Source organism: Strix aluco, chromosome 19 (genome assembly GCF_031877795.1).
Source record: "Strix aluco isolate bStrAlu1 chromosome 19, bStrAlu1.hap1, whole genome shotgun sequence".
NCBI classification, from domain to species: domain Eukaryota; kingdom Metazoa; phylum Chordata; class Aves; order Strigiformes; family Strigidae; genus Strix; species Strix aluco.
The window spans coordinates 8385607-8413374 of NC_133949.1; the positions used below are offsets into that span (position 1 = coordinate 8385607).

The following is a 27768-nucleotide window of genomic DNA, read 5'->3' on the forward strand; positions in this document are numbered from 1 at the left end:
TTACAGAAGAAACATTACACTAACAATGGATGAAAGGAAAGTAAGACTCAGAGGAGGAAAGTGCATTGTTTAGACCCCCGAGCAGGTTGAAGCATGAGCTGCAAATGTAATTCTTATGTCCCGAAACTTAACTGTGTGCTATGCCCCATTGCATTGCGAGGTTGAAGTTTCTTGTAACGGCAAAATACAAAATATGTTGAAAAAACGGGCTGCAAAGATTTTTTTTGTTTAAACAAAGGCTGTGATTCCAGATTTCTCTCTCCTTTCATATGCTGAAAACCACCTCCTCTCTCTCCACTCTGAAATATGAATTTTGGAGTAATCCATCAAGAAAAAGAGAGACAGAGCCTTGATCCCTTGACTTCAGTTGAGCTGTGCAATTTATATCTACTGAGCTTTTGGCTGTAGGGAAACCAAAAGCCCTTTTAATATTCTGCAGAGACTCTGGGTATACAAATGATCATGGGCTGTCAGAGCTGAGAAATGGGGCAGAGATGCCAAGAGGTTTCTTTGCCGTTTTGCACAAAACTGACCTACGGCCCTGTGGTGAAAGTTGGGCTGTGTTTTTTTTTTTCTTCCCTCAGTGCCACTGTGATAATTGTGCTGAAATCATTAGAGCCCCATTGGTATAAAGCCATTATCACACCTTTCTTGTTTTGAGTGAGGAGTTTGAAGATTTGTGGGGCTTTCAGCCTTGAGCAGCTGAATTGTGCAACTATTTACTAATGTAATTACGCAAACGCTGCAAAGAGGGAACACCAAGTTAGCAAGGCACCCAAAGTCAGTCATTCGTAGCTGTAAATCGCTTGACATAGGAGCATATGTGGAGTGGAAGCCACAGGCTTACAGCCCGGTGCCCATTTGCAAAGCCGCAGCGCTGGAGACACTGGCTCATCCTTTAATCGAAGATCTGTCAAACGTAGCAACCACTGGATCAGGGTTAAGTGGGTCACTGCTGGCACAGGGTACACGACTTGTTTTCGCCAAGTCTACCACATCTCTGGTATGTTAGACTTTTCTTTCCCTCCAGTTGCATTGCTTTACCCACACAGCCAGAGAGGGGGAATGGGAAGGGAGAGCTGTTCTAGGACAGTAACAGCAAGGCATTATGGAGACGGACTGGGTGTCACGCGACGTGCTGGTACAGTCTCCTGTTCGTTATCTCAATTATTTATCCTCCCTGCTGGAACACTTCTAAAACAAATCCTACCATGTGTTTTGAGGTTGGGCTTCATAGAGTGAAATCACAACTCCTTTCTTGGAGTTTAGTTGGAAAAATACAAATCTGCCAACTAGGAATATGAGGGAAATAAACTGTGGTTCTGTGTAGCAATAAGTGATGGGTTTCTGCAGATATGGAAACCGTCTGCTCTGGAGTTCCAGGTCAGAGAGTATGTGTGTTTGCCCCAACGTTATATTCGTTGCACATGAGATCCTCAAGCTCGTTTTAATAAAGCAGACTGCTTTCACCCTGGTCAGAAAATGCAGCTTCAGAGTCCTGGGTCTTAGAACCACCAGTCATCTGGATTAGACACTAAATACTTCAGTGCATAGTAGTCAAGGAAGATGTTTATTAGCTTGATTTGTCACCACCATTCTCAGGCTTTCTGCAAGGACAGATAATGACCCTAGGCCTTGAAGCAGCCTGGTCCCCAGTGTGTTGTGAGCAAGCTTTGAAAGTAGTTTCTGTAACTGCAGTAGTGAGCATTCATCTCTGTGTTTGAAAGCATCATCCGTCTGTTGGTTAGCAAAATAAATGTCATAAGGATTTGCTGGCAGGATGGCTTCCCTTAGTAAGAAGATCTTTTGCATTAGAACGTCCACTTTCTGGATTAATTAAATGTTTTTTGGGTCCAGGCTAAGTACCTTGGGTGTGGATCTGGGTTTCCAGGCATTTCACAAGGGAAAGGATCAGAGTTCAAATCCAACTTGAGCTTAAGTAGTTCTCTTTCTGACCTGAGCTGTGTTTTCCAAATGTTTCAGCAGGCATCACTGACATGAAGATGATACTAGTACAAATCTCACCATGGAGTGGCACTGCTGCTTCATCCCCACTTCTGTCATTTTGATCATTTAAATCTAACCTTGTGTGCTGCAAACACACCTGAGACGGCTCTTTGAGACACTCTTCCAGAGCAGAGAGGGCTGCTGGACTGGTGCTGTTTGTACACTCTGTCTGGCAGAGACGATCAGAGTATCCTCCCCACTGGGAGCTGGTTGATTCACCCCTATGCAGAGGGGTAGTACAAGCTCTTTTTTATGAGATGAGCTCTTCAAAGAGAGCTTAAATGATCAATCCATCTCAAATTATGCACAGAGATGGTTTTCAGACAGTTCAAGTCAGTCTTTCTAAATCTATGGGAGTTTTTAATATGTGCAAGCCAGCAGAAGGGAGAATAGGACTCCATATTTTATTTGCTCTGTAACACATCTGGTACGCCTTTCGACTCTTGGGAGCACTGGATTTATTCAGTCTTATCTTTCTATGGGGATGAGCAAGATCAAAAGCATGAAGCTGGTTACATGCAGAATGTAATTCCCTGTTGTACACACCACAAGCAGATCCAGACCAAACAAGCCCCACCCATTGTGGGACAATGCACTTATGGCACTTACGTATTCGTGGGCCAATTCAAAAAATATTGGCCCAAATCTATTGCAGAGAATAAAAATAAACAAATGTTATTTCCTGTTTGGTAAAAAAAAGTCCATGTCAGTACTGACCTGTGAGGAAATCCCTCAATCTAAGTGTTCTTGAATCATCAGATGCTTTGTCTGCAAAATGTTAGGTATCGTGAGGTGGAAGCTCCTTTGGGAAGCTACGCAGCTCCTCATAGAGGGTCAATAAGAGAATTTCTTTGGAAGGTTTATGCAATGGGTGATTGGTTGCCATTAGCACTCAAGCAATCTTCTTAGACTGTAAATCACTAACGTGGAACAGCCAAGCATCCTGGCCCTCCGAGCCATGGGCTAAAATCTTTGCATGGCTGAGAGCCATCAGTACATACCATGTGCTTCATAAAACTGGGAAGTGTTTGTGGGTGAAGACTGGAGAGATTCCTTGGGGCTCCTTGTGCAAAAGGGGACAAAGCTTGTTAGGGGAAACAACTGAGTCCCAGGTGTCGGGGAGATGTTTAGTCAGGCCAAAACCCATGTTCACCTATTCCTTGTCATAGGTAGGCACTGGGTTTACTCAACATCCCCTGCATCCTTACAACCTCAGCCTGAGCTGCACCTGAATGGTCTATTACGGGGCTCAAGAATTTTACAGGTCAACCTCCCCAGCCCTACGGAAATATCAGGGTTAAATATTTCTTCCATGAAATGAAAATTTTAAGTATTTCTGTATGTTTAATATAGAAATAATTAATAATTTTTCTATATTTTTAATATTTTTTTAATATATCAGGGTTAAATATTTCTTCCAGTCAATGAAAACTGGCTCTAGCACTTAAGGAGTCCAGAAATGCACACAGATATGTATTTCTCCTCTGTGGGACATGAGATGGCAGTGATTCATCACCTGAATATGGATGGTTTATTCTCTGAAATACTTCATGCTGCAAGTCATTTTCCCTTTTTAAAAACTTCTGCGCTTCAGGAGTCATGATAGCTGAGTGGTCCAGTCTGAGAAGCTTCTCTGAGAGATGGGAATGGGCAGTTCAACACTGCTGCAAAGCGCTGGGAAAGTGCCTTGTTGATTAAATCTCTGTTCAGGGCTTTATCCTCCTTCTCTCACTTTCAAATTGCTGAAATGAAAACAGAAGCAAAGCAGCAGGCCTTCTGTTTAGATAAGTGATGTTCTTTGTATCAAGCGATCATTTTAAACTGCACTCAGAGCCCATTATGTTAATGTTTGTTCTTGATAAGGCATCCTGTCAAGACCCCTTTGGTGGTTGCTGCCTATCTGTTGCTTCTACGCAGCAAAGTGAGACGGAAACCAGTTCATGCTGCAGCTCCAGCCTGCATCGGGGGTCTGTCTTGGATTTTCTTGCTGTCACTGAGACTGATGATTTCTTGTCAGAGTGTTAACAGGGCCTGGGAACCCAGGGATGGAGCAGGACTCCACAGAGATGGGCAGTTTGAATGTTCATTGCTTTCCTCAGTATTTGGCCAGGACATAGTATAGGAGAGGGTACAGCACAGAGCTGAATGGAGTAGTGGTTGTGCAGCCTGATACCCTGTGAGGTGGGAGCGTGTGCCACACCAGCTTGCACCAGTGGCAGAACAAGTGTCTCTGCTGGTGACAACAGGTCATGCTGGTTGTCACCATAAAAAGTTGTTTTTTTCTTCATTTACCTTCTACTTGGGAACTTGGCTTCACGCTCTGCCCTGCTAAACATCCCCAAACAAGGTTCACGTAACGTGGCTGTGGCTGTTTACCTGTGCAATGGATCTGAGTACTTACTTTACCCTCATAACTGATCTTGAATCACTTTTCTGTGTGCCTTGGATCAAAAAGGGATCAGGGTCTGCAGACTGAAAGTCATGGATTAAAATGCAAAGTACATAGAAATTTCACATCATTTTGTTTTGTTCTTTCTAGAATGCATGAACTGCACGAGACTAGCAGATATGACCGAGAGGCTAAACACGCTTGAGGCCAAGGTAAGGACTCGCCTTTATTCTGTTTAGCAAAAAATTTCCAACACTTGCCAATGAAAAAGATGTCGAATTGGCAGCCCTGGAGAGGTCAGGTGTCTGTCCTTCTGTTCACAGCAAGGAATAAGCTTTGGTGGTGGTTCTGCCCCAGGAAACAAGGGCAGCACCACTGTGCACATGGGCATCACTCACCTCCAGCCCATCTCCTTCCACTTCCCATGTGGCCACATCTCTGCCTCCCTTCTTCCCTTCGGCTGCTCAGCTCAGCTCCTCCTAAATAGTGCTCGGATCTGAGAAATTGCATGCCATGTGTTGCCATTACGCTTATCACTGTGTTTGCCTGTTACAAGCCTGCCCTGACCCCGCATCCACCTTGTCTCTGGCTGGATCTCATGACAGCCTCGCTGACTTGCCATGGATGTGATGATGCCTTCTGGCCATGCTTGCCGCTGTCACAAGTGTGCAGCTGCTAATAAATAATAAATAGCTCATTGCTCTCAACTGGAACACGTTGGCTCAGGTTTTGCTTCAGAAATAGAGGGCAGACAGAGCTGTATGAAAAATCTCTTGCCTTCAGCTGTTTGATAACATGGGGATGTAAAGCAGTGATTCCCCTGGCTCAGGGAAGAAGCAGACTGATTCTGGTCTCTCGTGCTAAAAATGCCTGTAGAAACCTTACCAACAGAGTGCAGAACAGAGGAGTAACGGTATGTAGATTTTTCTAAGAACAGTTCTTCATTAGCCTGTTCAAGTGCTATCCAGTCCTGCTTTTTTATCCCTTTTTTGAAAGATGGGAGGCTTTCATCCATAATTTATTGGAGACAAATGTTAAGGGGAGACTTTCTCATTGTGGTTCTTTTTCTGCAAATTGTTTTAATTTCACCTACTGGGATTCAGATAAATTGTTCCAGTCTAGCAACAAAGCAGCTGAGTCAGTCGTTCCCCTTTGATCTGTGGTCCCTCCTGTGACAGCCCAGTCCTGGCTGTTAGATATAGTGTTTTGGTCCCTTTAAGGCATGTGCTGCTGTTATTATTCATTAACTGATGGTTATCAATGACATAAAAGAATTTTGGGAGAAACCTTTGTGGAGGGGGGTGGTGGATGTGTGGTGGTTTTGAGGCCAGTGCATGATATGGTAATTTGGGAATTGTCTGTGCTGAAATCGAGTGAGCAATGTTGTCTGGAACTTCCTCAAAGCCTTCACAGTTATATTTCACTACAGGAAAATGAAGGGGTGGGGGGAATGAAATTCTGGGGAGCAGAATTGTTCAAGTGAAAACAACTGTTGTAGTGCAAAGGACAAAGATGAGCTGGATTGTTTTTCTGAGCAGCAGGAGCTGGCAGGTGGGTGTTCTTTGGCAGCGAGGAGCTGGAGGCGTTTGGAGAGGAGTGAGGGGCTGGTGACTGACCTCTGCGTGTGCAGTCCCGAATCCAAGTAAGACATGGGACCAGCCTCAGAGAGATGTAAATCAGCCCTCCCATGCTCAGCCTGTAGCCAGCTGTACCTTCCTTCACTTTCCAGGATTTTCTGTATATCTGGCTCACTGGAACATGATAACCAAAGACTGTCCTGACATCAGAGCGCCCACGCTCTGCTGGCTTGTGCTGCTCAGCACTTGTGTTCGGTAACAAAGCGTAAGAGGCTAATGGCCACTTCAGCCGGGGCCCTTGCTTCATGGAGGAGGAAGGAGGTCCTACCTACTCCTCAAGGAGTCTTAGCTCAAGAGTGAAACTGCACTCAGGTCAGTGGGCTTATCTTACAGATATGAAGCTAGTTTAAATCGGGTGACATTCCCATCACCTGAAAGCAATCCACTCTCTGGTGTGGGCACCAAATGCTAGATGTCTGTGGTATCTGGGAAATGCTGCCTGCTTGCCTTTTGCATGGGAGATCTAGTGAAGGCAGGAGCACGTTGTCTCCTCCTCTGACCTAGGACACTTGTGCAGCAACAGGCATTTGTCTCCTGACTGGCAAACCTGACATGCTGTCCTTAGGAAATGCTTCCTGCATTGGCAGCCATATGGCTGCAACCTGCTCAGCGTTCAGGAGGGAGCACTGAGTCACCATCAACAAACACAGTGTTGATGGCTGAAGACTTTGTAGACTTGCAGACCTTCCAACATGAGGAACAGCAAGGCAGATGCCTGAAAAGTTCAGTGCCAAGATGTAGCCAGTCAGACCCTGGAGATGACCCTTGAAGGATGTTGGTACTGCCTCAGTCCCAGCCATAGCCAAGACCACACCACCTCCTCTCTGCCTTCTTGAGAGTGGGGCTTTGGGTAACTTGATTCTTGTCAGCTCTTGATCTTGAGCATAGTGCATCATGTCTCTGTTTTAGTGCTGCAGTGAGGCTATTTCTGTTGTTGCTGTGATGGGTTTCCTTCTGACTTTACTGTGCTTCCCCAGAGACCCAAGTTGGGAGCAAAGCTCATCAAAGGGTTTACTTTTACAGAGGGAAATTAGTTATTTCTTTCTACTGTGAGGTACTAAAGACTGTGTGTCTGCAAGGGTGCCTTCTGCAGCACAGCCCAGTACTTTTGCTCTTTTGGCTTCCACTTTGAAAAGCTGTGTGTGCTGTTCAAAAATTGACTGTAGCAATTAAATGAAGAATGAAGCAACATTACACGAATGCTGGTGCTGTTCACAAGAGAAATATGCTGATTCACCCTTTTTTCCAGGTTAATTTAAGTTCAGTTTGATCTATGTAGCAATGTAATGACCTCAGTTGTTGTTATTCAATAACAGCTAGCACCATTAAAAAGGTGCTTGAATTTGTTTAGTATGGTTTGTATTCCTGCTCTGGATTTTGGAGAAAGATCCCTAATTTACTGGATGATCTGGATGTGAAGTTGTCTCTCAGGTCTCCAAACTGTCTTCTTGTAATGTCTCATTTCACCACAACAGCCTGAAGCTCTTCAGAGGAAGACAGGAGTGATGGGGATGGGCATTCACATCCCTTGCCAGTGTTGGAGACTGATCCCCCACCTGATTTTTGCTGTCTTGTTCTGCAAAGGCAGATGGGGAACTTCATCCTTCCTATGAGACAGATTTTCCTGCCACAGGCCTGCTCCTTCTGGAGTAAGCTGAAGTTGAGGAGCTTTGCTGCTTTCTCTCTTGAATTTCAGCCTAGCATATGACCATGGTGAGCTCAGGGAATGGCAATGGGTAAGATCAGCCACCTCAGTGTAGCCAGTCCGCTTCAAGCAGGTAAAGCCATTGGCACCTTTTGCAAGGGCTTTGAGGCACAGAGAGTCTCTGGTGACTTGTTATAAATACTGCAAGGCCCAAGGGTGAGAGGAAATGTGTGGAAAGCTGCCTCTGAAGGCACTGTGGACCTGGGCAGATTGGTGCTGGGTAAGAAGTTTTGCTTTAATAGAGTAGGGACAAGTGAAAAACAATCTCTTCCTCACACATCTGCAGTGGGGACAAGGAACCAAGAGCCCTTGGTTATGTGTGAGGATATGTAAAATGCAAGTTTGTCCTCCAGTGGCTGTGAAGAGCAGGTTAAAGAAACTTAAACTCAGTCATGGAAGAAGAGACTACAAGGCTGTGGTTTCTTCTTTCCCTGCTCCTCTTCTGCACACTTTTATAGCTGTCCCCCTAAAAAATGGGGATATAACCAGAAATGGCCTCATCTTTCTTATTACAAGGGTGAGTTGGTTCATCCAACTTGTAAGATCAGGATCCAAATGATTTAATAAAAGTAACCCTCTGATTTTTGTAATATGAGAGTTGGATCAGAAAGTGAGAAGCAAGAATAAACACAGAGCAAATGGAATGAAAAATTACTCATTAGGGACCAGTGCTTACATAGCCCTTGGGGAGAAGAGAGACTGAGACATGACTGAACTGTGCAGCAGAACAAAGTTCTCCACGTGTCTCCACGTATGCTTTTCTTAACACTGCTCTAGGTTGTCCTTGTGGCTGTAGGAGATGTTTCTGCAGGAAAGGAAGTGAAGGGAGATGAATTCAGGTTCCATCTTCGTCTCCCCTGTTTCGAGTTACCCTGTCATCTCCCCAGGATGGAGTTGGCCTGTTCCATTTGCTTGATACAAGACCCATTTGGGTGCCAAAGATTTGAAAGCTTGAGTGATGGGGTTGAGCTTGAAATCTACAGGTCACAGCAATCCAGGTCAGGGAGGATGGTGTTGAGCCTGAGGTCAAGGACAAGAAAGTGTGCAGGCTGGAAGAAAACTATACCCTCCCCAAGCCACAACATGCCAAACCTTACTTCTGTCCCATGACATCTGATTTGGCATGACTACAGCACCCCCTGACCCTGTGGGGAGCCTCATTGGTGGGAGAGCAGAATGAACCCTGCTTTTATTTCATATGAGGTTTCCCCTTAGGCCAGCACAGCTTCTTAGTAGGAAGAGTGTACAGCCCTTCCTTTCTGAATTTTCTGAGCCTGATAGTGCCCTCCTGTGTCACGGGACCAAGCCTAAACTCCAACAAAGCTCAAAAGAGTTGCTGTGTCAGTAGAGAGTGGCACCACTGCCCACGGCAGGCAGTACTAGCAGGAAAGCAGGCAGCTGCATTAAAATTTCTGCTCATTTTGTTCACCCAGTTTCTTTTAATAAACTCCACCACAGAGCTACGGGCAGTGCAGTATTAATCCCAGCTTTTGGTTGGAGCTTGAGTGCAGCATTTGATCTGAGTTGATATAACCCAGTCTTATCTCCTGACACCGCTTTTGAGAAGTTCATGGCATTTCACTTACAGCTTTAATGCAGGGAGATAACATTACACATCTAGTGTCTGATTGATTAATTGTGTGATTGATAAATGATATGCATATTTTTTGCATGAAAACAGTCCTTGTAATGTGATTCCCTATGCAAAAGATTCTGAAAGTTTTAAAAGAAAATCTTTGTACTGTGCACAGAGTTTGATCAATACATTGCTATTTATATGAAATCACCCCATTTATTTAGCACAGATTATCCCACAGCACCTTCACTACCCTGTGTCTTTTGATTATAAAGCACCATCACTTGGAGTTTTAATGTAATCATTGTATGAAATGTTTCTATATCTCCCCCTTCTTCCAAGCAGCTACATGAAATACTGTCAGCTGTCTGGGATGTTTTATGGGCTTTGTCTTTTCTTTCTCTGATAGACAATAAAACAGTTTCCTGCTGTAGTGGAGAAATATTTGGACAATAGAAAATGTTTCATGGTACTGTGACATGGCTGAGAGATTGGGAGGGAAGCCCTAGTTGTTTGGCTGTGAGTCTGCTGCTGATCCTGTAGAGTGGACATTAGTGGTTGCTTGATATTTCAAGGACTTTCATGGATTTTCCATGTTGTGTATGTGATTGCCAGTAACAATTATTTATTTTCTGTTCTGAACAGGAAGGTGGCTTATCTAATCCCTAAGGTTTCCCAGTGATCTTGTGCAGAATCTGCTTCTCCAGCTTCAGTAATGCATTGAGTTTAAGGAGTATTTGGGCTATTTCACAGGTAGCTGTATAATAACAGGCTGGTTTCTAGTAGCAAAACCAAACTTAAATCAATCCCTGTAAAGTTTTTAATTTAATGCTGAGTTTCTATAGGTCAGTTAATGTAACAAATGTCCCTAAGAATAAAATGCAACTTCCTAATGGATTTTTACAAGGGGGAACCATGAACCAAAACTGAGTGGGCAGACCAAATTTTGTGGCAATGTTCATATCTGAACTTTGCATGTATCTCACTGGCCTTTTTCTAATCAGCAATAATCACGACTATGATTAGGATGCTTGAGGCAGTTTGGATACCGGCCTTTCTCTCATTTGGGCATGCTTCTGTCTTTCAGAATGACAGTTAAAATCTTTCCATTCTTAAGTCTAGGAATTGCTGGATCTTATTTCTTATCACTGTTGGATTGAAGGAGCAATCTGTCCCCTAAGACTGTTCCATGTGCTTGGCCAATGCTGTAAATTGTTTGCCAGAACCATGAAAAGGCTTTAAAGACCTCCTCCTCCACCATCCCCTCCTGCAAAGTCTTTTAGTTACAAGTTTGGCATTTTTAGTCAAATAGATTTAATATTTTCATAAAATAACTTTGAAAAATTATCTTTTCCTATGACATACAACTTAATTTGCCAGGCAAATCCTATGTCTGCATTAGGAAATGCTTTTGACTGTTTAATACCTGGGAACAGTTTACAAGTTTTGTTTTTTAAGAGAAATACTTCTGTGGACAAACAGTAGGTTTCAGCAAGGGAGGTATATGTGGAGCCTAAGGGATGTAAGTGCTCAGATCCTTTGGTAATTCCATGCACAAACACGCAAACTTCCATTTGATTCTCAATCAGAAGTTCTAGTGGATCTTCATAAGGAAAGTATGATCATAAGAGAAAAAATTGCTTTGGGTCCTTTTTTTCAGCTTGCACCAAGGTGAGCCAGGGAAGGACCAAGCCCCTTTTCCAGCTGTGCTGCTCTCTTCTTGCAGCTTTTCATTTTTCAGTGGAGGAGGAGAGCACACAAGACATCTCAGCCTGTTTGAACTAGCTGATATGAATCTCTCAGCCAGAGCTAAGGGCTCCTCACCTGGTGAGAAGCTGATCTCAAAGCCATTGCTGAGAACAGATGTTACTTTGTCAAGACTGAGTTCATCTCAGGCTGGCCTGGCTCCACGTCCATAGCACTGCTACACCCCCAGCAGGTGACAAGCAATAAATTGGACAGGGAAGAATGATGTGATTTTGAGGGTGGGAGGTTATAACTCCGATGTACTTTTATCAGGTCTTTTAAAGTAGTGATGGGGAATCTGATTTCACTCTGAGCTCCTTTGTGTACTTCACTCTGCAATGAGCTCTTTGCACGGCATTGAAGGATTGCTGGATCCTTTCCACATCTAGCTTCTTCCCCTGGCTCTAACACTTTGGGATGCCTGTGATGGCAGGCTCCATGGGCTCACAGCAGCAGAGGTAAATCTCCAATGTGTGGCAATATCAGAGAAGCTCCCCAGGTGCCTCAGAGTGCAGTGACCCAGTAGGACCACTGCCAGTCCTTCCCTCACTGCTGCTCTCTCAAGCAAAGCCTTGATAGTCTGCTGATCTGCTAAACATTGCCCGCTAGAAGGCTAGACCGTGCTTCTGTGTCTTCTCATTTCCCTCCAGGAGGTAGTTGCTGATGAAACAGTCGCTCTTTGCATCCTCTTTTTTGGAAATCCTGAAAACCTGTACAAAAATACCTTTGCAGAAACAGCATGAACCGCACTACCTGTGGATTGGCAGAAGCCTTTGGTCCACATTTCTGTCTTCCATGCAATAGGTGATGACATAAACCTTACCTTTTGGTCTACATTGGGTCATTACAATGACATCAGATACTGCTTCACACATAATTTATCAATATATTGAAAACTCCCCCATGCACTCATTATCTTGTCCCCTTTGGCCTCTAAGCATCTAAGATGTAGTAAGGATGAAGTTACCCAGGTTCTCTCTGGGCACCTGGTTCATCAGATTTTAGTGGACACTTACTGAATGTCTTTTGGCTTTTGAAACCAAGCAATTACATCTGTGTTGGAACCTTGCGTTCACAGGTTTTGTATTGCTACAAGAGAGATACCATTCTCCATCAGATTTTGTAAAACTCCCTGTTTAGCTCTGTGTCTTGATGAATGATTAAAAAAACCTTATATTTTGCCAAATAATTTGCTATAAAGAAAGATATGTCCAACAAGTTATGCAATTACCATTATTAATCAGCTTGTGTCTTTATAAGATCAAGGGAATCTTATTTTACACTGGAATTTTTAGCTGATGAGCTGGATTCATGCAGCTTCTTTCCCTCCTCTTTAGAGAGGGATGGAGGGGAGTTAATTCCGCCAATGCTTCAAGAGACCAAATATCCCCTGTTTATTAATTAATAATATCCATCTGGATTATGTCAGATGATTCCCCCTGCATGTTCATGGACTTTTATCCAAAGAAAAAGCATTCTGAGCCCTGTTGTATCAATTTTGAAATCTTTGGAAGCCCGGCTGTTCTTTCCTTGTTTCTAGCACCTACTAGTTATAGGACGTCAGGAATGCAAGCAGAGGACAGATGATGGGAGGAGGCTGTGTTTGTGAAATCTTCTTTTGATGTGTGAGAACACCAAAATAGGGTTCTTGAAAGCCACTACAAGCCAAAAAAAGTCCTCTGACACTGAACATCTCAAGAAGATGAAAACCTTCCTCCCATTTCCATTGTCCCTGGACTGAGCTTTTGATCTGACGCAAGAAATGTGGTATGTGTCTGAAGTTCAGAAAGTTTATGCTGGCAAATAGAAAAGGAGGAGGTGGGTTGAGTAAGCTGGGACTGAGCTTCAGGCACATAACACTAATGTCCCTGCTGAGGGCCCTATGCGTGAGCGGGCCCCACAGTGAAGAGTCAGGCTTTGAGCCACAGGAGAAGAGCAAGTGCCAGATCCTGTACAGAGGTGAGCCCGACAACTCCACGGGACTCAGAAGGCCCAGGGGTGAGTTTTGCAGGCAATAACCTCTGCCGCTGGCGCTGGCCTGCGAGCTCCTTGGCCATTATCCCTCCTGCATTCCCTTCGCGTTCACACGCCGTCTCCTACGGCGGGCCCGTCTCCTGCTGCGGTGTTGGCAGGAGATGTGGCCCCATTTCAGTTCTTTCCAGCTTTGTGACCCAGTTCAGCTGCGCCTGAGAGGTGGGGTCTGGAAACCAGAGACAAGCCCTCATGCCGGTGGGACCTCTGTTGCCAGAGGCTCCAGTTCAGCATGTCCATTTGGGCTCAGATTTGACTTTTTGTTTCCATACGTGCAAAAAGACAAAAGCCCGAGTGTTTTGCTGAGCTGAGGCCATCCTTAACCTTGTGCAGCACAGCGCAAACTGGGGAGGAAGGGCCTTCATGTCTTCTGTAGGGATCTACCCTCCTGACACCAAAGGCATCGTGTGCTGCCCTTCAGCTAGTTCTTTGTCCCTGCTCTGGTTGGTTGGGTAACTGACATTTACACATGGCTTCAAGACATATTTCATTTATGTGGTGGCATTAGGACGTTTTCTGCCTCCGTTCTTCATGAAGGCATAACTTTTGTATTGGAAGTGGTAATAGCAAGAGAGGTGGGCACTACTTGCAATGAGGATTTCCAACCAAAACCACACGTTCTTCTTCACTTGGTGTTATCCCTCTCTCTACCTCAACCTTATTGACTAGAAAATACCAAGATTTTAATACCGAGACTTTAATACATTGCACATTTTGCTAATTTGCTTGCTGGCTGTGAGCCTCTGTGGTATCATTTTCCAGCAGTTTACTCAGAGGGCTAGAAACTTTCTTTTTTTGTTTAATGAAAGTGGGAATTCTCCTCAAGTCCCTTGACTACAGCAATGGCAGCCTTAAGAAAAACAGAACGTGACAGAAAATAGATGAATGGCTCCAGTGCTATTGCAATAGTGCGTAAGGACCCCATTTGTGCTGTGTGTTGTGCTAGCTTATGAGAGGACACTCCTTGTTGAAAGAACTGTGTATAGTTTGAGATTTTGAATGTGACTAAATCCCTTGTGCTTTTCCTTCTTTAGTTTGGCTCTGTGAATCTCACGGCTGTGAGAGTTCTCTTCTTTCTACTTTATTTCTTTTGGGCACTTCTTCAGTCCTAATCATAAAAACTAGAATTTCTCAGCAATTTCGAGTCTGGAGACTTCCTGACCTCTATCATTTTGTGCCCAGGAAAAATAAACTTGTTACTATGGTTTGAGCCTTAATGACTACTAAGTATACATAGTCAATTTATAGAAGAGCATACTGGATTATTCTGTGCATGCCTTAAAATCTTTTACAGCGTTTATCAGCAGAGCGCTCATTGAAAACATGTTGTTTTAATGAAAAGGATACCGTTGCCACTGTTTTGTGTTGATTATGTGGTAACACATTTTTATTATCACCCATAAAAATGATTTGGAGCTGTTCCACTCCAGATGCAACCTTCGGCAGAGCTGTGCTAGTGCCGCTCGCACCGCCCAGGAGGGCCCTGGACCCCTGCAGTTTGCTGGTCTCTGACCATTGCTGCTATTGATTTCATATCACCTCTTCCCACAGCACTGCTGGGCTGCGGCAAAATACTGTCCAAGACAGCCCTTGTTGGTCCCTTCCTCACAGCAGGAGCATCCTAACCCTGCCCTGGACGTAGCCTCTCTAATTTGCCACCTCCGGGATTAGTTTTGCCTCTGTTGCTGAGTACACTTTGGCAACATCCACGTGTTTTGCTGGGGAAGTAAGAGGATAATATAATAGTATAAAGTGATTCAGAAAATGTCTTCATTGCACACTTGAGTCCCATGTCAATGAGAATTAAGCACGATTATGGTAAGGCACATGCTTAAGTGTTTGTTGAACTGATAGCATATTTCCTTGAAAGTCTGACAAATCATTGGGTGGAAGCACAGAAGTACAAGAGACAGACTGAACCAATTCCTTCCTTGCCTGGCGTCAGAGAAGCCTGTTGAATAAAAGCAATGTGACCTGATTCCTTTTTGCTTTCTTATTACTCAGAAAGCAAGACTCTGGATCCATGAATAGAGATCCTTGCAATAAAGGAAGAATTTTGCTTGTTTGCAACAGCTGAGGTTCAGTTCCCTTGCACTTAACCTAGCTCCCAGTTTAATTAGTTTCTGATTCACCCCTGTCAGGCCAGTACATTCTGCAGGAAGTTCATCATTTCTGGCACTGCTGCAGTACTGGCTCTCTTCATGCCTTGTAATAAATAAGTGATAAACCTTGTAATAATTGCAAGTTAAAAACAAACAAGTGGAGCCAAGTCACTCTCATTTATAATTGCAGTGTGACTTCATTATGTAAAGACAACACAGCATGTAAAAGCTGAAACTTCTAGGGATTTAGTGGAAAGTTTGAGCCGTATTCTCTTTATTTCCCTTATCCCTAAATCAGTATTTGCTTAGGTGGTTTCCAAACGGGAAGAGACAGCACTGTAACAAACCACAGTGTCGAACAATTTTCCTGTGTAGCTTTGTGCTTAGAAAGCAGAATTTGCTGGAGATGCTGGATGCTTGGATTAAATCTCTTGTTCTGGAAACCTCAGCCCTGCTCCTGCCTGATGGGCATCCTGTGTCCGCCCTGGCAGGCTGCTTTGCCAGGGATCCATCCAGCTGCCAGGTGAGTGGCAAGGGTTGCTGCTGCATCCCAGGCATGGCTAACGCAGGGGCTGCCAACCCTTTGGCTGCCTCACTGGGAAACTGGGTGCTGCCCTTGGCCTCTGTTTAGCTTCTGTCTAGCAATTGGGGTAAAATCCATTTGCAGCAGAGCACGTGGGCTTGGCACGCCAGGTCAGTGCTCCTGCTGGTTTGGGCTTTTTCAAAGGAAATCTGCAGACTACTTTGTTATGCCACCCTTGCTTACTGTCTGGGAAGGCAGGGGATGAAACATTTAGATTAAAATACAAAATACATTATTTTTTAAATCCTAATTTTGTGAAAACTTTAATTTAAGATGTTGGTTATAAAGTGCAATGAATGTTCCCCAGGACTTCACTTTAATGGAGTTTGTCAGTGGGCGGAGTCCATCTGGGTCCTCCATCCCTCCACTTCTTGTGGGCATTTAGGTTTTTTGCAGCCATGTTAAAGACTAACTGCCAGTTTCACATGGGCCACCAGTGGCTGGGGGAGCACAGCCTGATGAACAGCAGTCTAAATCATTCCGGGGAAAAAGGGTCACTTTGCCAAGGAGCTTAGGTTGTAAATAGCCCAAATAGCTCAGGGACGCACGTTGGGACATGGATTTATTTGAAGGTAGTGTGTTTACAAGGTATAGAAACAGTTCTGTGTTTTAATAATATCCTATTACTTCTAAGTAGAGCTCTTTGAGGAAATTGCCTGCCTTTTTTTAATCACTCCAGAATTAAAGAACGTCAGCTCCTTAGGAAGCTTCATATTCTCCACCACCTTTAATTTGGTCAGCATTTGTGCTTTGACTTACAACCAGTATTTGTCCTGAGGCACCTCGGTTTGCTACCCTGGACATCCAGGGTGCAGCCCTTCACCTTGTACCAGCTCTCAGTAATTTCTGTCCTTATGACTCTGGATTTGAATGTGTAACCTAGCAGTGAAATGCTGTGTCCCCTAACACCAGCTCTGGTCCCTGGTTTCGTGTTTCTCACCAGGGAGACAATCCATGCGAGGCTGAGTCTCTCTGGAAGCAGTGAAGCCCTCTGCAAGGAGGGCGTGTGTGGGACCCTCTTGCAACTTAACACAGCAGCTTCCTGCACTAATTACTGCCACTTTCCAGAAAACCAGTAGAGCTTTAACACCAAAACCATGTGGTCTCTGATGCAGTTATTCACCGCTCCTGCTGGCAAGGAGAGGAGTTTTAAGACCTCTCCGGGATTGAGACTGTGTGTGAAACCACCCCGCTGACCTTGTTTGCCTTCCCCATGTCCTCTGTCTAGATCCTTCTGCTGGAGGCTGCAGAGCGAAGCCCACCGTTGGAAAACAACCTGCCAATCACTGGGACGACAGCCACATGGTATGACGATTTGCTACCAGATGCCTTTCCCCTGCTGAATCCTGGAACTGTCCTGAGAAAAACGGTGGGATCTGCTGGTAAGCCTAACCTGCTCTTCACCAAATCGCCCACCCTACGTACACGATTCCTGCAGAGTAACTCAAAAGGAGGCCGTGTCAGTCTGCTGTAGCATTGGAAGCTGCAGGGGAGAGGGGTTGGAGGGAAATGCTGGCAGCTCCTTCCCTCTGCTCTGTAAAGGAGAGAGAGTTAAGATTTTCAGATGGGCAATTCCTCACTTGTGGGACGTTTGCTACCGTGTTTGATCGAGCAGGGAGCCATTGGTAGAAGCGGCCGCAGTGGGGCCACGTGGTGCTGTGTGATGAGCAGGGGCAGGCAGCCTTGCTGGCACGAGTGGCTCCGTGTCTGCGCTTTGCTTTGCGCCCTCAGCAAGGACACCAGCGCTTTGGGTTTTGCAAAGGCTCACTGCAAGATGTGATTGTGCTCAGCAGAAAAAACATCCTACAGAGAGGCATTTTGAGAGCTTTCAGCCTCTCTTTTAGGGTCAGAATCAGCATTATTTAGCTCTAGAGACAGGACTCCTCCAAACCAGGGGCTGTTCTGTCTAAAGGTTCAATGTTGCTTCTTGTTTGTCCCTCTATGCTGAGCTGTGAATGCAGAGATGGTCGCATGCCAATACACATGCAGGCTCATGGATGAAGAAGGAATTCAACCTTCTCTAATCCCACCTCAAACCATCCTTTTAGCTGCATCAAGCTGGGTGTGATTTCCTCAGGGCCCCTTCCCACTGCCCATGCAGGGATGAGGGTCACCCCTTCTCAAAGAGAAGGACGCTCAGCTTTTCTCTCCATGTCTCTGCCCCTCCTTGAGTTAGGCCAGCACAGAGCAGGCATATTCCTGGAAGAAAGCAGCTAAGCTCAGAAACTAACATATTAAGCTCGATTTTGCCAGCCTTAATGGCCCATTGCTAGCCTCGATTTTTGTTGGCACAAGCATCTACTGGTCTTGGGAAAGTTCGATTTCTGTTAATCTCAGTAGGGCCACTCTGCCTGCCTGTGTATTTCAGTGTACATGTTTTAAGTCCAAAGACTGTGGATTTTGAGGCCTGGATAGGTTGAAACATTCCTGAGGAAACTCCAGAGAGCCATCGGGATCACAGGGGGACAATTCATACTCACCTACTGAGCGCTGAACGCAGTGTTTCCCTGTCTGGGAGCAGTGTGGGGAGGTAGAGGACTGAGGTGTAAGGGTAATTCTTTGTTTTATTAGGAGGAAAAACTTTCCCATGAATAGCAACATCAGTTGCAGTCTGCATTACATTTTTTAAATTTACTATAAACACAATGGGCTGTTTTATGATCCCTCTTGTGGCATGAAAAAAAAATACACTTATAAGAAAATCTCCCTCTGAGCCCACTTGGCTAGACAGATCCCCACGCATTGAATTTCCTTGACCTTGACATTCTCATTTCAAGATCCCCCCTCTCTGTTTCCAAAGCCCTGTCTGTCAGTTGCTTTGCTTGCTCCCAGACCAGTTCTTTAGTTCTTTATCCTCTATAGGGCCTACTTCACTTTTTTCTTCTTTTTTTCATTTTTCTTTTTTTTGGTCTTTTTTTTTTTTTGGTCCGAGCAGTTTATTATGGCAGCCCTTCATGACTGCAGCAGACTTGGAGCAACCAACATAGACCAGATGTCGTCCATGTTTATAATTTGACAGGATGCCACAACATGGAGGGAGGTTCACTAACAATATGTTCTGCAAAGTATTTTCAGAACCACAGTGATAGCTGCCAGGAACCGAATTAAAGCAGCTTCCCCCAGTGTCCATTATATGCTCATTCTGCCTTCCCCATGTCATTTATTTTTGCTGTCACAGTATCTCTGCACCTGCACTTCATTGTACTAAAGTCAATCCAGCAAAAGTACTGATGGATCTGTCCCTTCCTCTCAAAGCCCTCTCCTCTCGGAGGCTCCGTACACATGATAATCTCCTCTCGCTCAGCAAGGAGCAGCAAATGCCTCTCACCCAGGCAGCGATGCAAAGGAGAACGCATCTCCTATAGCGCTTGCATCAGGCTGGCTCCGTGGTCCAGTATCAGCACCCTCCACCCCTGCAGTAAATCTAGGACGTAGCTAGTGATCACCTCCAAAAAACAGGTGATGTTGTGTGAGCTTTAGGTGAATCTGTCTTGTCAGCCAGACTTCCAGGCTGTGCACACAGCCGGCTGCATGTGTTACAGCCCTGTCTGTGTGCTACTTAGTGTAGTCCTTGCTCACTGTTACCCTTTATTTTTCTAGCCTAGATTTATTTAACCTAGTGTGGAATAACAACTCTAGCGTAATAACTGGGAATCAGGCATGCACTGGACCGTTTCAGGTCAGGACAGTGTCTTTCAGCAATTAGAAGTAATTAGTTAAGTTGCTTATTGACATGTGATTGCCTGCTCAAGCCCCCACCCGAGCCCTGAGGGCTTCAAATGCTTGCTTTGCTAAGGAGCTGTGGGATCTAGGTCCACATTTGGCTTCCTTCCCTGTCCACACCAGTTTCTATCTATAATTCAAAGCCAGCCAAAAAAATGCACTATGGATTTTGGGGAAATGTAGGGAATTTCATGCAGTTGGTTTAGGATGGTGGGGGACTGCCCATTTTTCATGATTTCAACACTGTACTGGGACTTGTTCCTCAAACCTGGCCCCAGGTTCACTTACAGAGATTTCAGACCTCAGGAGATCTTTCAACATGTGTGACGTTGAGTCACCAGAGTAGGTGGAAGTAAAAAACCTGAGTGTCCTGTGTGGTTTGGGTTGTGGAAAGCTAAGCCTCTGTCCCTCCCATCCCTGAGCCTCGAGTTTTTTTGCCTACTTTGTCCCGCTTCTAGTTTTTCAGCCAAAGCAAATCCATATCCTAGCTTGCATACCACCAAATTTCTCAGCTGGGTGGACTAAGGGCAGAATGTTGGTGTCTAACACAAAGATGGTTGATATGGACTAGATGCTTTGAATGGTGGGAGCGTTTCTGGATGACCTTATAGCTCAGGGTTGGCTGACACCTCTCCAGGCTGAAGTCCAGGAAAACTTGCTACTGTTTATTAGGGTAGTTATTTTTTCTGTGAGTGACAGGACTGAGAATAGACAATCATTTAAAAGCAATCAGAGCTGTTGAGACAGCTGCACTGCTGGCCTTTCTGATCAGCTTGTTAATCAACAGGATACATTTTACTGAGTATTAGAAAAATATATATACTCTGGTTGAGCCAGTTGGCAACAAGAGACCTAATTTTTCATATCTTTTTTTTTTTTATTTTTTTAATTTTTTTTACCCTGACCCTCTTAACTAGAGCCTAAAGGACACAGAGGTACAGAGGAGCAGCTAATACCACAGGGTAAGTCAATGGCTTCTGCTATTTCCTCTTTCAAAGCACAAAATGTTGCTATGCCCAGTCCTGTACATGGTATGTCCCAAAAAAGCAGAAGGGTCCTGTGGCCAGGGGTCCTCAGTGATTCAGAGCCTCACAGATACAGAGAGGCTGGGTTTCTTCTTTGGGTTTTATCTGATCATGGGCTGCTTGGTTAGAGAGGCAAAATGCCAGCTTTATCATCTGTGAGACATTCGGTTCCGCCAGCACACGGAGGATGGAAAGTGCTGCCCCATGGAGAGGCAGTTCACTGGAGGACACATGGCTAGAGTGAGCAGGACACGTGCTGAGTGATGGAAGAAAACGCCGTTATTATCTTATTGGTGTTGCCTGCCAGGGGCACCGAGAGCTGCTGGGAATGTTCTGGGCATCGTTTTGCTAAGCTCCACGCAATCAGAGAATACCCTGCTCCTGTACAGAAAAAACCTTGGGGAAGGAAAGGGAACAGATGGTGTGTTGCAGGTTAATGACAGGGCCAGGAAGAAAATCCAGTCTCTGCATGTCTGATTTGGTCTCCAGCAGCAGAATACTCACCCTTTGCCTTTTTAATTTTTTTTCCCCCCATGGCTTTTTCTTTCATTTTTTTGGAGGATAAATACTTGCCATGGGCTTCAGATCTCTGAAAGCAATGCCGCTGTGGCAGAGCTGATTTATGCCAGTTGAAGATTTGGCCTATTCATTTCCCTCCCCCTTTTTTCCTGAATCCTTCCCTCTTTCTTCTCCCTTTCGCACTTGTCTCTTCTATGCTGATAACACCATTTGTCACCAGTATGAGCACTTGCCTGACACATTACTCAGTGCTGCTTTTCCTAGTCTTTCCCTTAGCACTTTCCACCTTCAGGGAAGTAAGTGCCAGTTTCTTTAAAGCTCTTCTGCAGCAGCATGATTGAGGATGCTAGCAGCAAATGATTGCTCTTGGTCTGCACAAGTTCACAGGATTGAGTTATAAAGGTTGAACTGAAGGATTGAGGCTGATTTATACAAGCAAGGTAATGTTTTGACCCATGCTCAGCAGCACAGTGTGTTGTGCTTGCAAAAGAGTGTTTCTGCTGTTCTTCCCTCTACGCCAGAAAGAATTTGCTGCAATAAAGTTTCAGGTGTGTTGGAGGTTTTTGTAGGGGGGAGAAGGTGTTTGCAGTGCTGTGAAGAAATGCTCTTGCTCTCTTAAATGGGCTCCTGATCACCTGCCTGAGCTTGCCAAGTACAGCATCCACTGTCAGGTGAGATCCGTTAGAGGAGCCCCTCTATTCACAGAAAAGTCTGCAGTTTGTGTCCTGTGGGTAAGCAAACTGATCTGAATTAAAACCTTACCTTAATTCCTTGTTCAATACTCAAATCAGTTCTTTATTGATGACTGAATAAAACAAAAACACCGGCACACACACCCACACAAAGCCTTTGAAAAATCTCATTTCTTCAGTCTGCCCAGTTTCACTATGGATTAGAGATGGATAGATTTCGTTTTTGTAAGAAAAAACAACTTGGACATCTCTCCAGAATGGCAAAAAAAGAACAGAAGGGAAAGCTTTCGAGGGGTCTAATATTGGGGAATTATTGCTTTGTTCTGAGAAATGCAGAGAGTTTGGATGAATGTCTAGGGGGACAAGGTTTTGTGCCCCAGGTGGGCTGTCCCACACCTAGAGTGGGAACCGGATCCAAATGTGGGAGCTGCAAATCCTGTGAGTCTTGTTTTTTATTATGTAGCCCTGTTCCCTTTGGTACCAGCTGTGAAGGTGTTAGTTGGCCAGCTTGTTTCTTTTTCTCCTTCTTCCTCTCTATTCATATCCATTCTTCTCCACCCCCTACATGCAGGAGGTTCTCCTGGCACTGCTCTTGGAGGGTCCAGTACCTCTTCTGATACCAGGGAAGAGAAAGGACACTGCTTAAGAGTTTATCAAAACTTAACTTGTGCTCTGCTGGGTTATGGTCATATGTAATGTACAGACTAAAACTGAGTGCACTGAACTCTGTACTCAGATCTTCCTCTGGCTTTGTAGCTTGCATCTGTCACTGCTTTCAAATACTCAAAGCCCTTTGGTAGCCCAGAAACCAGGAACCTCTGACTCTCTTGGCTCTGACAGTTAATGCCTTTATTGTAACCATTAACCACTTAATCTGAGTAGACAGACTAACTCACCCACCTCTTTAAGGTATTAAAGGCTTCACTGACGTTTGTACAGTGTTTAACTGTACCTTTCCAAAGCAGCTACTACTTTTGTGAGCCAAAGTTGCATGGTGTTTTTCTGAAAAACACTATAAAATTATCAAGTGTTGTTATTACTTTGATAGTCTACAGAAATCAACATTAAGATTTTATTTAGTGTCATCGGAAATAGTCACTTTCAGATTATAAACGCTGCCTGAACCTTTCATAGGCTTACTGGGGGTCTGAGTAGACTTGCCAAGAAGCATCCTGCTGGGCTGGAATTATTGTGTTACTGGTATTTCCAGATGGATTTGCTCAGCACCCTATTCATTGGTATAAATTAGCAACATTTAGTTACTTCAAAAGTGTGGGTGCATTAATTTCAGTTTGGGATGAAAAATGCTTGTGCACAGCATGATATGCTTGTTAGATGAATGAAAACAGGAGAAAACAGGGAAACATCTTTGATGAAACGTCTTTGATGCAGAATCTCTGGGTGGTATGTATGTATCAGCCAGAGGAAGTGGGAGACAGGGTTGGATTTGCTTTTCTTTTGTGTATTTTGATACACTGGGACTACCCCGGAGCTGACACGTGTGCCTGGACAAAGCTAGTGTGGGAGTGCTTGAGGGACCAGCCAGACCCTGCCCAGAGCCATTCAGACCTTGGGAAGGGGACAGTGCGGGCTCAGTTTAGCTTTCACCAGCGTGTCCCAGCTGGAGGTACACATCCTACTGACTTTCTGAGGTGGGCCTTGGGTGTGGGGACATGCTTGTTTCTTTAAAGATTAGAGGAAGAAGAGGAGAAGCAAGGCCCAGTCTGTCTCTTTTGCCGTGCATACCAGCCAGCTCTTGCCACCAGCACCACCCTGTCTGTGCTGCCTGTGCAAAGCTGCATTTCTCCCCCTGGCATCTTTGAGTTCCTCTCTTCTGGTTTCTAGGTTGCTAAAGACCTTCTGATCTCAGCAGTGTCCTAACCTCCAACTAATTTCCTTTCTGAATGTTTTCAGGGCTGCCAGGACAGGTTGGCCCTCCAGGCCCAGTCGGACCAACTGGTCTTCCAGGACCACCAGGGCCAAAAGGAGAGAAGGGACAACCTGGTGAGAGGGGCCCAGCGGGGCCTCCAGGTAAGTGCTGGAGGAGGGCAGTGCTACCACAATAGGAGATATTTCACTTTATACAAGTTATCTGTGGTAACAGATCATAGAAGGCTGGACACACAAGATGTTGAGCATCTTCAGCTGGTATTGAACCCATTCCAGTGAGTCCCCTGGGCACTGGAATCAGCCAGCAACTCTCAGAGTGGGCAACTTCCTGCACGAGCAATGACAGTCCCTGGGATTTCCTGTGGAGCTGGAGAAAGCTTGTCCTGAAAAGCTGCAGAGTAGGATCATGTTTCCCCATCCTGCTCAGGAGCTGTAAAAAACAGTGTCTGATCTGTCAGCCTTTGGATAAGAGTGTTCCCTTTTAACCCTCTTGCTGTGTGCCTGTTTTAACTCCCCTTTTTTCTCTACCATTTGTGTCAAGCTGTCAGATGCCAGGATGTCGAACTAATGATGCTTTTGTATGTTAAGGGAAAAGATTATGAGGCTGTTCTGTCAGAGTACAGTCCATTCCTGAGCTTTCTTCATCCCCAAAATGTTCCTAAATCTTTCGATGAAAGTGATACTGCACAATAGGTGCCAGACCTCAGGCTCTGTGCTTTGTATGCGTCTAAAAGGCTGTACCTTGTAAATCTGAGCTCAGGAAAGACTTGAAACTTGGAGCGTACCTTAAATGAGAGAGTGGCCCTGAACGCTTTTTGGCATTTTCTGGCAAACTGTCAGTGGCTAAAGTCTGGCCAAGGATGTGTCTGCCTTTTGGTTTCTTAGTTTGCAGTGAAAGCCTTCCAGCCCCACAGGAAGCGGAATTGGTCTGCTGCTGGACTGACGGGGTTTCTGTTGTTCTTTCTGTGCTTTCCTGGCAGTAAAGTGACATACAGGTGTATGTGGAGGGGAAGCGAGAGACCGGTGCTTGATTCCATGTTTTGCTGCCTTTATTTTCTTGCTCAGCCTCAGGGAGGGGGAGGTTTTACTCATCCAGGAATTAAGCTTCACAGCACCTTTGAGCCAAGTAAGGCTACCTGCTTTGCAGAGGAAGATGTTAAAGGCAAATCATGGAAAACTGGGAAGCTGTTCCTATTTCCCCCCATGCCCCTGATTCCCAGTTACAGTTCAGGGCAGAGATCCCTTGCCGTCTTATTGCCTTTTTACATGGTAGCATCATTAGCACACCTTCAAATGTACTAACACATCATCTCCTGCCTCTGCACAGGGCTGTTGGGACCTCAAGGACCAAGAGGACTTCCAGGAGAAACCGGGATCCCAGGTCCCCCAGGTCCTCCAGGGCCACCAGCGACCCCAAGCCTCCCTCTTACCTTCCAGCAAGGGGTTCTCTACTCACTCCAGCCTACAGCTGAAAAAGAAAGTAAGTTTCATCCTCGGTTCCCATTTTTTTCTGGTACCTCAGCAGAGTGGGTAGGCACGGAGCAGCTCAGCTCTTCCTCCCACCTCCCTGCCAGGCTCTGCCAGCGTCCTGCCTTCCCTGGGAGCAGATAGACAATCTGCCTCCATTGTGTGGGTCTTTTGGAAGTTCTTGTTCAAGATGAAACATGTAAGACTTAGAAGCTAGAGGGGTTCACTTCTCTAAAAAGGAGGAACTAAGTCACTGGTCTTCTAAAACCATCAGTGAGAACAGGGTTTGGGGGATTTATGGTTGTTCCCTGTGCCTGGTTTTCTGGGTTCATCATAGTTTTGAGAAGGCAACTTTGTGTCCTTTAAGCTTCCATCATGAGTAGCCGCTGAAATGACACAGCTGAGGTAGCATCACGAGAGACATAGTGGGTAGAGAAATACAGCAGTCTGGCTGATTAGGTGCTGGTGCAACGAAACTGTGCTGTTGAGAGACCTCTTGGTGCTGCTGTTGCAGTGTTACAGTGCTCAGGGTCGCTCAGAAATGAGTAAGTACCAAAGGTTTGCAACTCGGAAATTATATAACATAACAAGGACATCTGTTAAATGCGTCTCTTCTCCTGCCCCTGCAGATGTGTCTTCCACCTGCGTTTCTGATGCATCAACATTATCCCACATCCATGCAAAACACAGAATTACGGACTTGAAAGCCTGGACCAAGACCGTGATTTATACCCTCCCTATAACTGGAGGGTCAGGGTTTCTTTGAGCCTATGGTCATTTAAAAATATATTCATTGATTTGTGCTGTTCATGGCAGGAAAAGCCTTTCTAGGAAAGGCACATCATGCACTTTTATCTGAGTGCTCTCAGATTTGGCCTTGATTTTTCTGGTCCAGTCTTGTGTAGCTGGCACCTACTAATGATAGAACAGAGCTCAGCTGTATCTCCACTTGGCTCATAAACTCCTGGAGCCTCACCTCTGTTGGGTCTCCCATCTCCACTCCCCAAAACTTCGGCTGTGCCTCTTCCCCAGCTCTTCTGCTCACGTCCAGCTTCAAAGCTCAGTTGTATTAGTTACAGCCAAGGATTAGTAGGTCTCCCTGTGTCTGAAAGTTTTCTAGAGCTCTGCTTTCCCTTCCACCCACTCCGCTCTCCACACTCCTTTTCCCAAAAGTGAACAGATGTATTTTTAATTTGGGAAGAATTTTAACAGCTCAATTCCATATTCAGTTACTTAGACCGTATGGACTGGATGAAATTAATTGTGGTTCAGTAGTAAGGTTTTCACAAAATGTAGATGGAGCTGCTGTGTTCACGAGCTTTATAACAAGAAAGTTTAGCATTACAGTCACCTCATTGCCTTACAGGATCCCACCAAATGGTGCCATTCTGCATTCAGCCTTTTATTGCAAAGAATGCTTAAGGATGGTTTGGGTACTGCTGCTTCCCCCTCCCTCTAACTATCCTTTAAATTAAACTCTTTTCTTGCAAAGTGGTGGATAAATTAACAAGTGTATAAAGGCATGGATTACATGGCCTTCCCAGCTGATGTGTGGGAATGGTGAACTCTGGATTGTCCCAAAATGGGAAGCAGATAAATGAGTGAATAAATATCTGCATAAACCCTGCAACAGGCTCCCACATGGACTTGAGAACCATGGGCAAAGCGTGCTCATTTGGGGCAGCCCTGTACTTCTCCCCCACATTTGTGGTGGATTTTCTTGCAGAAGGAGTAGCTCAAAACTTTATGACAATTTTTCTCATTTAAAAAATTTTTCTTAATACAAGCCTCACTGCAAGTATGAGTTATCTATGTGGTCATGATAAAGTTATGGCAATATCAAGACCATTCTTTTACAAAACTTCCCATGTTGCTTATGTGTTGACTGATTTTGCCTACCACAGGTTGGTGGAAAGCTGATCCTCTACAACCAATAAAACAGCCTTGTAAAGTCTGGGTAGAGTTTTTTTAAATTTTTATTTATTTATTTTGAATGGAGCACATCTGAAAACGATAAACACAAGATTCCAGCTGCTGACAGCAGAGGGAAGCATATTCCTGGTAATGGGCATGTGCACCCACGGAGATGTGAGAAAACTGTATCAGATTATTGTTAGTAGTACAGTGTTTGGTTCCGCCTGAACGTGGTTAATGCATGTGCCTTCATTCATCGCAACAAGTTCCTGTTGGCAATGTTTATCAGCAGGCAGAAGCCAAAAATAGGGAGAAAAATATTTTCTCACAGTTTCACTGTGCTGTGGTAAAGAAATTGGTCCCAGTTGTCTCCCTCCAGATCAGGTAGCAGAAAGAAATTAAGACAGGATTACTTCATTTCCATCCTGTCTCAACAAATCAAGCCTATAATGGGGGAATTTATCCCCTAGAAACATTAGACATAGGCCAGAAGCTAAACTGCCATACTCCACTGCTGAGGCTGCTGCTACAAGGATCGCTTGCTTTCTCTGCCACTTAAAAATCAGGTATGTCTAGAGTCAGCTCAGTCCTCCTTCTCGTGATAAAGCTAAGACAATTTTTAGGGAAAAGTGAAAAGACTGCAACTTTTCTCTGGTGAGGGCTGTGTTTTCTTACATCTCTAAGATTTCAATCTGTGAAAGACACATGAGATAACATTAACCTATTTTGCGGGGAGAGCAAGGGGAAACCGAGGCACAGCAG

The 27768-nt window shown here is 44.9% G+C and overlaps 1 protein-coding gene across 9 annotated transcripts in view; it reads left to right on the forward strand.

Annotated features, from left to right (window-relative positions):
- The window catches only part of COL26A1 (collagen type XXVI alpha 1 chain), a 193570-nt gene that overhangs the window by 144651 nt on the left and 21151 nt on the right, over positions 1-27768 (forward strand). For 6 of the 9 annotated variants that reach the window (XM_074845325.1, XM_074845316.1, XM_074845319.1 and 3 more), the window contains 5 exons: positions 4547-4608; positions 17005-17158; positions 20417-20461; positions 23650-23766; positions 24953-25105. In XM_074845325.1, the coding sequence (XP_074701426.1) occupies positions 4547-4608; positions 17005-17158; positions 20417-20461; positions 23650-23766; positions 24953-25105 (531 nt within the window). The remainder of the gene's footprint in view (positions 1-4546; positions 4609-17004; positions 17159-20416; positions 20462-23649; positions 23767-24952; positions 25106-27768) is intronic. The other 3 variants (XM_074845321.1, XM_074845323.1, XM_074845324.1) reach the window with 1 other exon arrangement.